The 13,357-nt window shown below is 34.5% G+C and overlaps 2 protein-coding genes across 3 annotated transcripts; one reads left to right on the top strand and one right to left on the bottom strand.

Moving 5' to 3' along the window:
- The first annotated feature begins 2,246 nt into the window (after nucleotides 1-2,246).
- LOC114245754 (luciferin 4-monooxygenase-like) lies at nucleotides 2,247-8,906 on the top strand. Its single transcript, XM_028178027.2, has 9 exons — nucleotides 2,247-2,678; nucleotides 2,753-2,960; nucleotides 3,167-3,488; nucleotides 3,584-3,767; nucleotides 4,649-4,794; nucleotides 5,899-6,025; nucleotides 7,070-7,297; nucleotides 7,583-7,753; nucleotides 8,671-8,906. Exons 1-9 carry the CDS (start codon nucleotides 2,559-2,561, stop codon nucleotides 8,794-8,796), a joined length of 1,632 nt encoding a protein of 543 aa, XP_028033828.2. The 5' UTR covers nucleotides 2,247-2,558; the 3' UTR covers nucleotides 8,797-8,906.
- On the bottom strand, nucleotides 8,825-12,097 carry LOC114241034 (3'(2'),5'-bisphosphate nucleotidase 1). 2 transcript variants are annotated; one of them, XM_089738611.1, is made up of 6 exons: nucleotides 11,513-12,096; nucleotides 11,121-11,240; nucleotides 10,738-10,882; nucleotides 10,513-10,617; nucleotides 9,888-10,174; nucleotides 8,825-9,210 (listed from the first exon to the last, which is right to left on the bottom strand). In XM_089738611.1, exons 1-6 carry the CDS (start codon nucleotides 11,630-11,632, stop codon nucleotides 8,947-8,949), a joined length of 1,041 nt encoding a protein of 346 aa, XP_089594737.1. In that variant the 5' UTR covers nucleotides 11,633-12,096; the 3' UTR covers nucleotides 8,825-8,946. The 2 variants fall into 2 exon arrangements, with proteins under 2 accessions (XP_089594737.1, XP_089594738.1); XM_089738612.1 differs by lacking the exon at nucleotides 10,513-10,617 and having other exon boundaries at nucleotides 11,513-12,097.
- Nucleotides 12,098-13,357: the final 1,260 nt, after the last annotated feature.

The raw sequence follows: 13,357 nt of genomic DNA, 5'->3' as shown, positions 1-13,357 counted from the left end.
CGAGGAAAATCGTATTCGAATGCGTGCCCTATAACGCGACGTACAGCTTCGCGTCGCTGAAGTCCAAGATTTAATTTAGAAGGACTCACGCTGGTTTCAGACGTCGACTTACACGATGACCTGGGCTTCGAATCGATCCGAAAACACATGAAGTCATCGTCGGAATACGACATACGTCGGAACAGTACTTCATTAAGCTATGCGTCATGACTACTCCCCGAATCCTGCCCAAGCAGGGGCTAATCACCATCGACGCCCTAGACCTGGTGAATATGTTAGATTAAGTTTAGAGAGAACATCACCGCAGTATATAACGGCTAGAGAAGTTACAATAAATTCAAATCGGTTTTCACTGCTTAGGGAGACTACATCATCTTTCTTTAGTCCCAACGGATCCACCAGATTCAATAATGCAAGAAGCATTAGACGCCTTCAGCTCTATAACTAGGTGGAGGCTTAGGGACTCCGGTAACCGTCCTACTCATCGAACTCGGCAAAGGGTTCGACGTGCAATCTAACCCACGAATCAGCTCGCTGAGTTTCTCGCCGGATTTTCTCAGCGGGTTGCGATTCCGATCCGGTAGTAGATTCATTCGCGAAGCAGCTGCTCTTGAGTTGTTAGATCTAATTCGGAGGCGCTCGAGCAGCTGTTAGTAAATCCCACCCCTCTTGGCTGTCTTTGCTCGCCCACCTGTCCTGGTGAAAATAAAAAGGCCTCTGGGCCACAAGTAATCCTTCAATGCTAAAAAAAAGGTGATTTATATCACTGAAGTAGGAAACCTATGGAAATGAAACGTCAACGAAAAATTCGTGCCACTGTGACGTCATCTGGCCACAAAACATGGCGGTTTTAGTGCTGCCCAGAAGATTTTAATGTTAGTAGATTTTATCGATAAACGTTCTTGGCTTATTTTATTTTAAATATTGTTGAGTATGAATGTATTTGTAGAATTTATACTTTAATAGGTATTAAGTATATTATTATGTGCAAAGATGATGTGATTTAGATATTATGTAAAATCTAAGACGAGTTCGTGCTTCAAATTTTCCAAGTAAACGATATGACGATTTTTAAAATTTGCTACACTGATTTTATAAAGTTGTCGTTTGCCGCAAAACATAAAGATATGGCATAGTACAGTGCCATCAGCCCATTTCTAGCATGCTGAATGTTATCGTATTTTGAGTACGTGTTTTTCTTAGACTATTACAATCTATTTTAATTGTTTTGCTGACTCTAAAGTCCGTAACAGACTACCGCAGCGCACCTCAAGGAAGGTGCACCGCACCATTTGAATCACTCTCACTTGAGAGTGATTCAAATTTTAAACTTATCAAGGGACCGCCTGATAAAAAAAAACACCTACAGAACATTTATTCGTTAATGAAATTACAAACGTCATTCCTTGTGACTTCCTCTCTAAAATCACTTAATTAATAAATATTTAACGAATTTACAATAGTGTTTTACTCACTGCAGAATAAAACTATTTTATTTAAATAGTTCCGAAGAGATTTTGTCAGTAGCCTTTTTCCCGAAATATCTAAACAGAATGTCTAAATATGTTTTGATGACATATTTTAAAGGGGTATTTATGATTAGTGTCATAATGAATAGATTCCGACCGAAAAATGGTGTCCGATATTTCGGTTTTTTTTTTTTTTTTCTACCTAAGCTGAGAGCCTTGAGAGGCTATTTCAGCGTAACCCTAACGTTTGTAGGTGAGCTCACGGGGCTCAAACCTGATGAGATTCGGATTCAAATATATTATTAAGTGTATAATCAATGTTTCGGATGAGGGCTCCATAATGAATTTAAATATATATAGATAATAGTTTTGGGGCATCGACCTTCTTGAGATCCTATAAAATATGTTTTAATTATTATTTTTGTATGTTTTAAGCATGATAAAATAAGAAATTTTATATAAGCAATCATATTAAATCGATATCAAAGTCAATAAATAATGTACAACCCAAAACAGACGGCCGAACTGACGTGACAATGACATTTGGCGCGCTAAACATGGCGGATTTTCGGCCTCATTAGACGGAAACGGAGACATTTACGTATATTCATGTTTCATTTTATGTACGCACTGAAATACTGTTATATTGTTTTCCTGCGAGTTAAAGTGCTGAGTAAGAACGAGATAGATATATGTTTATGTGTGTGCCTTCAAAATGGGTGCTATTTATATAAGCAATTGTACGTATAGAACAATATGTCGTGTCCCTACTATATAGGTCTGTGAAAAATACACACAAGCAATGGCTAACCTAAGTCGGACGTTTTAAAAATAAACAAATTTATAGTTCTTAAAACCCAATAGATAACAATGTTTTTTTCGACCGAATCATCGTAAAACATGCCTAATAACTGATAAAATTAAAATCGAATGAATATTTATCACGTTATCTTAAATTAAACTTGCAAAACTGCCAAAGTCCTACTTACCATAGATTATACACTTAATATATTAGAGACTACTTACTAATTTGTTTTTGTAAATCGAAGAGTGTAGGTTTTATTTAAGTTAGAATTAGAACTATTAACAATGACAACCGTGCATAACAACATCGTATCAGGTCCAGAAGAAAGGCCCATTCCAGCTCATTTATCATTTGGTCAATATTTGTTTGATCAACTAAAAAAAGGTGGAGACCGTGCAGCGCTGGTAATCTTATTATTTATCATCTAGATATAAATAAGTGTGAAATAAGTTCTTTTTATGTTTATAATTTTCTCTAGGTGAGTGCAGAAACTGGAGAATCTAAAAGTTACAATTTTTTTTTACAAAATAGTGTTAATCTAGCACTGACTCTCCAAGAATTGGGATTAAAGAAAGGTGATGTAGTCTCCCTAAGCAGTGAAAACCGATTTGAATTTATTGTAACTTCCCTAGCCGTTATATACTGCGGAGGTGTTCTCTCTACACTTAATATAACATATTCACCAGGTCAGTTAATTTGTTCATGAATTTCTAACTTATCTTCTTACATATACAGATAATATTTTTGAGTGTTTCTTTGTGGATGTCGATGGGTACAGTGACCACTAGATCAAAGAATCTGGCTTCAATTCTTGTCAGTCTACTTATTTATTAAGTTATGTGGCAATTCTTCGGACATAATTTCAAGTTAAAAAATATCCTAAAACTTTCAGGTGAAATTATTCATATTCTTAACATAACAAAGCCTAAGTTTGTATTTACTTCGCCAATCACAGCTCAGAATGTGTATGATAGTTGTAAAGATCTATCATATGTGAAACACATCATTACATTTGGAGACTTTGATGTAATCCCAGGCCTTATGTACAATGACTTAATGAAGAAGGAACATAATAATGTGGAAGATTTCTCATTAGTTGATGTAAATGGAGTCGAGGATACTGTTGCAGTCATGTGCTCATCAGGCACAACCGGCTTGCCTAAGGGTGTTATGCTCACACATGTCAACTTTCTGACATTATGTGCTCATTATAAGTAAGTCCAAAAACAATAAGTAATATTTTTTTTTTTTTTAATTCTAATTCAAAATGCAAATAACTTCTTAATAATTATTATTTTCTTCTTATCAGGTATTATTTTGATTCTGTGCAAGAGAAGAAGAAAGTTCCAATAGTGACTGGTTTAGCACTGATACCTTGGTTCCATGCATATGGTTTCATAACTACATTTGCTCTAATGGCAATGAAAATCAAAATTGTCTTTCTAATTCGGTTTGAGGGTGAACAGTTTTTGGAAACAATTCAAAATTATAAGGTTAAAAAAGCTACATGGCTTTAGTTGAATTAGGTCATAAAACATTAATTTATTCTATATAATAGTAAGAGGGACTATCAGAATATTGTAAACACTGGACATTGTTGTAAAATAATGTCTAAAATCATACCATCGTCTTAGTTGATTTAAAATAGCTTGATACTAAGAACAATTCAGTGATATTTCTAGGGTTAGGTCTTTCTCGAAAAGTCTTACTGAAAGTTGTTTAAATGTGTTTATTTTCAACATTCCATTTGATGAAATTTCTAATAAAAAATCTACATTTATTTTATCCGACATATCAACCTATATTTAACAAACTGTGTTCATATTCATTTTGAAGATTATTCTACTATGCATTACAGCAAATACTATTAAAATTATTTTTCTTTGTGATATAATATGACCAACAATTAATAACTTATATGCACATTATTTTTACTCATTACAAATAGTGTTGTGGGTATACTTACCACTACTGTATACTAATCTGCCTGTCAAATTATCAATGGCTGTATCAAGCTCAGTGCGGCCAAGCGGCATTTGGTCTTCGTAGGGTGTAATAAACCCACGTGTGTAGGTACTACTTCCTGGCCATTTCTGCTGCGAGATTCAGGTTTTAGGCATGAGACAGACAATACAATTAAGACTTAGATGACATGTCTCAACTGTTTCTTCTCACACTTGTGCCTCTATGACGGTGGAATTATATAACTACATATTACTTACGTATTAAAAGATACAATTAAATGATGATCTGTGTATCTAAATCTTTATAATTGACTATATATTCCATTTTCTTTTCTATTCCTAAAAATTAAATTATCTATAATTTGTTGATTGTGTTAAAGAGCTTAACTTTATTTGTTTATTTATTTCAGATAAACATGACCACAATTGTACCTCCATTGGCAGTTTTCCTAGCAAAACATCCACTGGTACTTAAATATGATTTGTCTTCTTTGCATGAAGTGTGGTGTGGAGCAGCTCCACTTTCAAGTGAAATACAAAAAGCTGTCACCAAAAGGTATTTTATTCGCAACCTCAATTTATTGGATTTGTGTTTACTAATAACATAATGTGAAACTGTATAATGTATAAAATTACCAGGTTCTAAAGAACTCAATTATAATTTAACAATGCATCTATTTTAAGTGTTATATATATTTATATATGTTATATATATTTAAGTATATTATGCTTAAAGAGTGTGTTGAGTTTATTTATAATATTTATGAACATGTACTTGCATTTTCTACCGGTTTTGGCTAGCCGTAGACATAATTAAAACTCCTTTTGCAGTTTAATCTCAAGAGTTTATATTGATCACGTGACCTTAATCTTTGACTACGAACATCCGAAATAGCTTAATGACAATAAAAAATGCGAAATTAAATCTTGAATGGAGTTTTAATTACGTACAGTAATCGGCACGAGTCGTGAGCTCTTGATAAAATAGGGCGAGGCGTCTGCGCAAGTTACTACCTTAGGGTACACTTAGGGTAAAATTAAATGGTTCACTTTTGCATTACCTTTTTTATAATTAAATTAACTGCGTTTCATTTAGGATTTAAAAATGTATTAATAATTTTATAATCGTTTTTCTCGGGATTTAGCTCGTATTATGGTCAGAAATAATCCTATTTTTAACGACTTTCAAAAAGTCATCAATTCATCCTGGGTTTTTTTTTGTAGAACAGATATGTTGTCAAGTTTCTACCGCTAATTTGCTTTTCCAATGTGCTGACGGGTATGGAAGATATACAATATTGTTAAGCTATAGACGATGCTTATTGATTTATCTGGTGCCAAGGAAACCATTTGAATAATATACCTAAACCTATGTCTAATTGATAAACTTATAGGACAATGTTATAGCTGCTTTAGACAAGAACTATGGGACATATAAACAATTCCTTTATGTTATCTTTTATTACGAATATTGATCAATGTCCAAGAAAAAAAAAACAAAAAACCGACTTTTACTAAAAAGTTTCAAATAATACATAAATGTACTTGTGACCAGACCGACCAGACCCAAAAATGCACTTCTGCGCATGTCTAGGTCAGAGCTCACGACTCGTGCCGATAACTATTCTTACAGTTTTTTTTAGTTCTAACATGATTACAGGACGGGTATTGACTTCATTAAACAGGGTTATGGCTTAACCGAGGCAACAATGGCTTGTTGTGTTGATTTAACCAGTGGTGAAAAAGTAGGATCATGTGGTACACCTGCCCCTGGCATGAAAATTAAGGTATAAGAATTAAAAAATATATATAGTCCAACTAGGATTTCTTTCAAAACTACAAGATAATAATTCTGAAATGTTAACAGCTACTAAGCTATGATACCTCGTAAAAAATTAATAAAGAATAAATTGCTTAAACTCTCTGCCCGTTTCATTAATAGACTACCAAAGACAGCATTGGCTAGTAATGGTATCCTACCTTTAAAACGGAAAACCGCCTTGACATGTCCTGGCTCACAAATAGGTACCTACCGCGATTCCACCCATTCTAAATTTGGAATAAAATAAATAAAATGGAATATAACCAAAAAGTAAAGCTGAGTTATACCGGTTGTCCTTGATTATTAAAATCTGTTTTCATTGGCATATTTCCGGTTTGATTCAATGTAACAATTATGGAGGGCTCCAAAATTGTAACGACAAAAAACCTTATGCAGGGTTTTGTATCGGTTAAGCATCGAACCATAAGCTCTGACCAGAAAGAGTTTCATTAAATTGGTATTTTCTGCATAAACTCAAACTAACGAATAAACAAATAGACAAATAGCATTAATATCGGTAATTTGGAACGTTATTCACCTAAAATATATTGTAATTGTATAATTTTTTGTAAATATTTTTGATGCTGTCTAAAAAGTGTTGTGGAATAGGGACCGCTTTGTTGAATATAGAGTAAAGTAACACTATCTATCCTATGTTTTAAAATAAACGGAAAACATTATTCAACTGCTGGGTTAAACAAAAAACATGTATATAGTTTCAATTATTTTGTGTTCAGTGAATTCTCAATGTGCTGCAAAGACATCCGACAGGCGCTACGGTATTGTAAATATTGATCATTCGGTTTTATTACAAAATGTTCTGCAATCTGTAAAACACAACCTTCAGTCTCGAACTTTCCATTTGCATTTACCGTTAAAATGATTAATGTCTAAGTCCAATCTATCACAATATGCCGCTTTTCTAGAAAATTCAGGCTTTACAGTTATCAATATACATAAATACATATAACACCGATAAATAGATAATTTTACATTTTATACATACCAGGTTCTAGACATAGAGAGTGGAGAGAAATTAGGTGTGGAGCAAGAAGGCGAATTATGGATCAAGACGCCGTTACGCATGAAGGGATACATGGGCGACAAAGCTGCGAGCGACGCCCTGTTCGATGCCGAAGGCTACGTCAGGACTGGCGACATTGGATACTATGACAAAGATGGATTTTTTTATATTGTCGATAGGTTAAAAGAACTTATCAAATATAAGGGATTCCAGGTAATATTTATTTTTTTATTGCTTAGATGGGTGAACATAAATGCGAAACCCACCTTGAAATATAAGTTCTAAGGTCTCAAGTATAGTTACGACGGCTGCCCCACCCTTCAAACCGAAACGCATTGCTGCTTCACGGCAGAAATAGGCGGGGTGGTGGTACCTACCCGCGCGGACTCACAAGAGGTCCTACCACCAGGTAATGTTTTGATGTTGAAATCAAAAGATGGTTCAATCATTAAAAATAATGATTGAAAAAATAAAACACTCAAAAACTGAATGTTATAGGTAGCTCCGGCTGAATTGGAGGCCTTATTGCTACAACATAGCGGAGTCGCCGACGCCGGTGTAGTGGGTCTACCGGACGAGCTCGCGGGAGAACTGCCCATTGCCTTCGTTGTGCCACAGCCTAACTCAAACGTGACCGAGAAGGAGCTAATAGAATATGTTGCTTCAAAGGTATATTACCGAACTAACAATTTATCGATATTGTTGACAGCATGAATAACTATTGAAATTGTCTGCTGACTACTCGAACCTTAACTTCTATCACCTCCTAGCCTAGCCAATACGCGCCAGGAGAAAATTTTGACTGACCATCTACAAAATCCATAAAGCATGACGAAACTTAAATACTTAGCTTTTTTCATTTAATTTTTGTATTTTTTCTATAAACTCTCGCATCTCGATGCAGCATTTGTCAGTGCCCCTATATGAACAGAACGGCTTTATTTAATTCATCCTCTTATCGTGGCCGCAAGTAACTACTTACCCTATCTTGCGTCGTCCAAAACACGTCATTTTTTTTCCCTACCTATTCTAGTGACCTCGGGGGGTCATACTAGATTCACCGGGCGAGTAGGTGAATTCAGGGGGCTCTAACCTAATGACGTTGCTAACACTAGCCCTAGTAAGAGCAGTGCATTGAAAAGATCCGGCGAGAAACTCAGTGGGCTTCATTTCGGATCCTCCCGTAATCACTATCGGTGCTTTTGGGCCTTTGAAACACTGGTCACTGCCCTCGTTGAACCCGTCGAATGCGATGAAAGGTTCAACGTGAAAAATAATCCACAGACACAGCCCACTGAATTTCTCGCCCATATCTTCTTAAGATTCCGATTTGGTGGTAGATTCAGAGAAGCAATGCCCTTACTAGTACTAGTGTTAGCAAATTCGCTAGGCAGAACCCAGTGAGCTCGCCTACACATACGGCGAACCTAGTATAACCCCTCAAGGTTACTAAGATAGGTAGATAAAAATATATATTCAAAAGTTATTTATCTTTTAAACAATCTCAGTACCTTATTTTAATTAAAGTGTACCGATTTATTAAGCTCGTAAAGTGAAAATGATATGATATATATTTTTAATAACAGCTATCACCAGCCAAACATTTAAGAGGAGGTGTAATATTTATCAACGAAATACCAAAAAATGCTTCAGGGAAAATACTGCGTCGTGAGCTGAGGACCATGTTAAGTAAGCAAAAGAGCAAACTGTAACATTTAGTATTAAAAAAAAAAAACTAAGTGCCATGTAATAGTTTTGAACCATAATTTATTCACAATGTTATCTTTTCATTTGTTTGTTAAATACAATTTTATAATAAACATTTATGATTTTCATTAATTGTCATACAATTATGTACAAACCTACTTATTTGCTAAAGTTTCTTGTAGTTTTTCAGGTATTCTTTCTAAAGCGTAACTGTGTAGTTCGTTATTAACTGCAGCTAACACACCAGTTTTATTTGGTTTAGTAACATTTGCTCCATATTTGTAAAAGTTACCAAGTATATCAGTCAATTTCCCTCCTGCTGCGGAAAGAATCGCTTCAGGTGCGCAAGTATCCCATTTCTTACAGCCGGGACTAGCAAAAACATATATTGATGCATTTCCTTCTAATAACTGCAGGACCTAGAACAATACAAATATTACAAAGACGAATCTCCAAAAAACGAAAAATGTCTATTTTTATGTTGGAAATGCAATTTTCGAGTTTCATCAATTTAAAGTATCATTTGGCAAAGAATCATTTGACAAAGATTGGAAACAATATTACACGCATGAACCAATTGAAAGTAAACTTTGGTTTGTCATGAAGTATTAGAGTACATTTAAAACCTCAGTTTCATAAGAATTAAAAGGCTAAAATTTAGTAACATTGAGATAAAAATTAGTAAATGTTCCATTAATTACCCATTTGTTTTTTGTTTTTTTTAAACAAACATACAATAGTACATATTTTATTGTAGGAATAGTCAGTTTACATCTTTTATTACTATTATTTATGACATGGTTTGTTTGTATTCTCACCCATTGTGTTTTTATGATTATTTTTATTTCGTTTTTTTCCTACCTATGCTGATAGTTGTGAGAGGCTATATCAGTGTTACCCTACAACAGCTTGATGGCTGTTAGTGTAAACCACAGACATCAGAATTCTGAATTGCTTTGAAGTATTTGATTGACCTTTGAACCATAACATAGTTCAAGTGGCTGTGTTTTTAACTATATATATACTAACTTTTCTTATTTTAACATAGTTTTGAGTGTCTTATTAGTTCAAAGGAATCTCACAGTAGTATAGATACCTTGTAACCAGCTCCACCAACCCTAAGCACCTTTGAAGCATTCATAACTTTTAGTGCCTCCTCCACAACAGGATTCGAATGGCTTCTAGTAGTTGTAATTACGATGGATTCAGGAGGAGGAGCCGGGGTAAATCCACCTACACCCACACCATGCAGTCCCCAAATTGTCCTACCAATTTTCTTGTCACCTTCAACTATATTTTTATAGTATGGTTGATGGATGACACCAGCAACTGGTGTCTCATTCACAGCTATACCAATTAGTACAGTCACATGTTCTAAGAATCCTGCAACAAATAATAATTACAACATTAATGTTTCAATAATTCCACTGGTAAAAAACAACAACAATTACTACAAAGATTGTTTAGGACAAAACTATTAAAATTAAATATGGCATGCATAATTTTGATAGGAAAACACAAAGAAAATGTTTGTAATTTTAACTATTCAAACCTTGTTAATAACAGTATAACAGCAATCATTACGCTATTTACAATAAGTACTTTACTTTTTGCATAGCATAGAATTTAATATAAAAAGTAAAATGACCTTCTGTTCTGAAATTTCTATATTATATACATGATTACATAATCCAGTTTCGATTAATCTCTTAATTTATTACCATAATTGTTTTGTAGTAAGCTTAAATACCACTTCATACTAATAAATGGATGTGTTAAGTACATTTTCCATCTTTCCCATGGATCTCTCTTCAACATTAGGGCACCTAGAATTGTTTACATAATGTAATAAAACACTTTCTATATCATGAAATCAAAGAGAAGGGGACTTTCTTTTCTATTTTCTTTTACAAATGTACAACCATAACACATTTTAAATTGTATACCTTGAGTATATTCTGAAGTTCCATCAAGTGGATCCACCCACACTACAATATCCTCTTCCTTGACTTCTTGAAGATTTGGAGGACATTGTAATTTTAATATTTCCTTATCTATTTCATTCACTAACCAATCACTCACAACTTCACCCTGAAATTGATTGAATTTTCAAATTTTAATTACATTAATAGACTACAATAGTTTTATTACAATTTAATTGTATATTCAATGTCAAATTAAATACAAACAAATATTACCTTCATTAAGAGAAAGGATATTTTTTCTATAAGTGATCAAAGGTAATACAAGGCCACATTCAGTCATTATTGTATTACAAATATTATTCAGTAGCTATATTACTCATAACAATATTATTCAAATGAATTACCTCATCCTCCAGACTATCTTCTTCACCTATTATTTTTAAGTTAGGATATTGAGCTGCAAGTGATGCAACAATACAGCGTTGAGCAGACCTATCTGCTTCTGTTTGATAGTCATCTTTACCCTAAAACATATCATAATTAAGTATTGCAAAAAATCCCTCCTTTTATTAGGAATGTTAGAGAACTAAACATATCATAATTCAGTATTGCAAAAAATGTTTCCCTTCTTTTATTAGGGACGTTAGAGAACTACTTGACGGTAAGTAGTCACCACCGTTCATACATATTAGCTCTCCCAGAACCATAAGCATGGGCACCTAGTAAGATTTGTGTGCTGGGCTTCAATTGTCGGTTTCAATTTTGGAATACGAATAAAATACTATTAACATCTTACCTTTTCCACTATACCAAGTTCCCCTTTGCTCATTACATCGCGAACGATTTTCCCAGCTCGGTTGGCAACTGATACTGACGAAGCTAGTAACCTAACAATTAAAGGAACACTACCGTACATAATTATTAGTTGTTATTATATTTCAGAATAATAATAGAATTTAGTTTATACGAAATTTATACCTTGGTGGAAATGACGTTAGTGATCTAAAGTCTACACAGACTAATTTTATTATATGCGTTTAATCTATGTTAAAATATAAAATTATATCAATACTTAACGTTGAGCTTTTAGTGCACTGAATTCAGAATAATCCGAACACAAGATTATACAAACGTTACGAAAGGGGACTGATCGAAAATAATGAAATAGGCTGGTTGTGCTACATAATTTATGCAATTTTTTAATACCCAGATCAGTACATAATAAATACTAGACATGCGTAGTTCCGGACCGAAATAGTTCCTGGAACTATGTCCTCATGTGGAACTATATCATTCAATCCGAGTTGTCAAAATTAACATGTTCAGACAGTTCCATTTCCATTCCAAGTGTACTGTTATGCAGGAACTACGAACGCGTTGAACATGACGGACATGCGGACATGATTAGAGCATAGTATTAAATACCAAGCAAAGACTAAAAGAGTTTGATTCCCTTTGAACTGAGGTCTCGATTGCAATCAAAATCGATTTCTTCTCTAAAAAAGAGTATTTAATCGATTATCAAATGGGTCAATCTCTTACAAACATGTATTAATCGTAGTTATGAAACGTTCGCTACGCACCGTACCGCAACGCACCTCAAGGTAGGTGCGCCGCACCATTTGAATTACTCTCACTTGAGAGTGATATGGATGAGAGTGATGAAGAGGTATTTATGATTAGTGTCATGATCAATAGATTCCAACCGAAAAATTGTGTCCGATTTTTCGGATGAGTGCTCCATAATGAATTTAAATATATATAGATAATAATTTTGGGACATCGACTATCTTGAGACCCTATAAAATATGTTTTAATTATTATTTTTGTATATTTTAAGCGGGGTAGCATGATAAAATAAGAAATATTATTAAGCAATCATATTAAATCGATATCAAAGTCAATAAATAATGTACAACCCAAAACAGACGGCTGAACTGACGTGACAATGACATTTGGTGCGCCATGTTTAGCGGATTTTCTGCCTCATTAGACATTTACGTATTCATGTTTCACTTTATGTACGCACTGAAATACTGTTATATTGTTTTCTTGCGAGTTACAGTGTCGAGTAAGAACGAGATAGATATATGTTTATGTGTGTGCCTTCAAAATGGGTGCTATATAAGCAATTGTACGTATAGAACAATATGGCCGTTTTCCAATTACAGCACAAGAGCGCATTATGCGGCATAATACTCAACTAAGCTTCAGCATAATTCGGCATTGTGCGTGCTTGAGTCGCATTATGCTCTGTAATTGGAAAACTACCATTAAGCCTCTGAAGGAGACCCAACAACTCAAGAGCAATTGCTTCGCGAATGAATCTACTACCGGATCGGATCGGAATCGCGACACACTGAGATCAAGCTAAACGTCACATTCCTAGTCCTGTGGTACTGACAGTTGTCAACGTCATACAGGCAACTGTCACCCGCATCATGCTACAGCGCGCTTAGTATACCAATTTCGGAATTATACTGCATAGCCGGTCACCGTTCCAAACCAAAGGTTCGGCGAGTAAATTAACCCACAGACACAGCCCATTAAGTTTCTCGCCGGTGTGCTTAGTGCGAGTTTCTTAACGTTCTCGATAGCGTGAAAGTTAGCCCAATTTTGTATGCAGTTGGAACAGCGCCCC

The sequence above is a fragment of the Bombyx mandarina genome, chromosome 25 (genome assembly GCF_030267445.1).
Source record: "Bombyx mandarina strain Sakado chromosome 25, ASM3026744v2".
NCBI lineage: Eukaryota > Metazoa > Arthropoda > Insecta > Lepidoptera > Bombycidae > Bombyx > Bombyx mandarina.
Note: the sequence above shows the minus strand (reverse complement) of the source record. Positions and strands in the feature narration are given on the sequence as shown.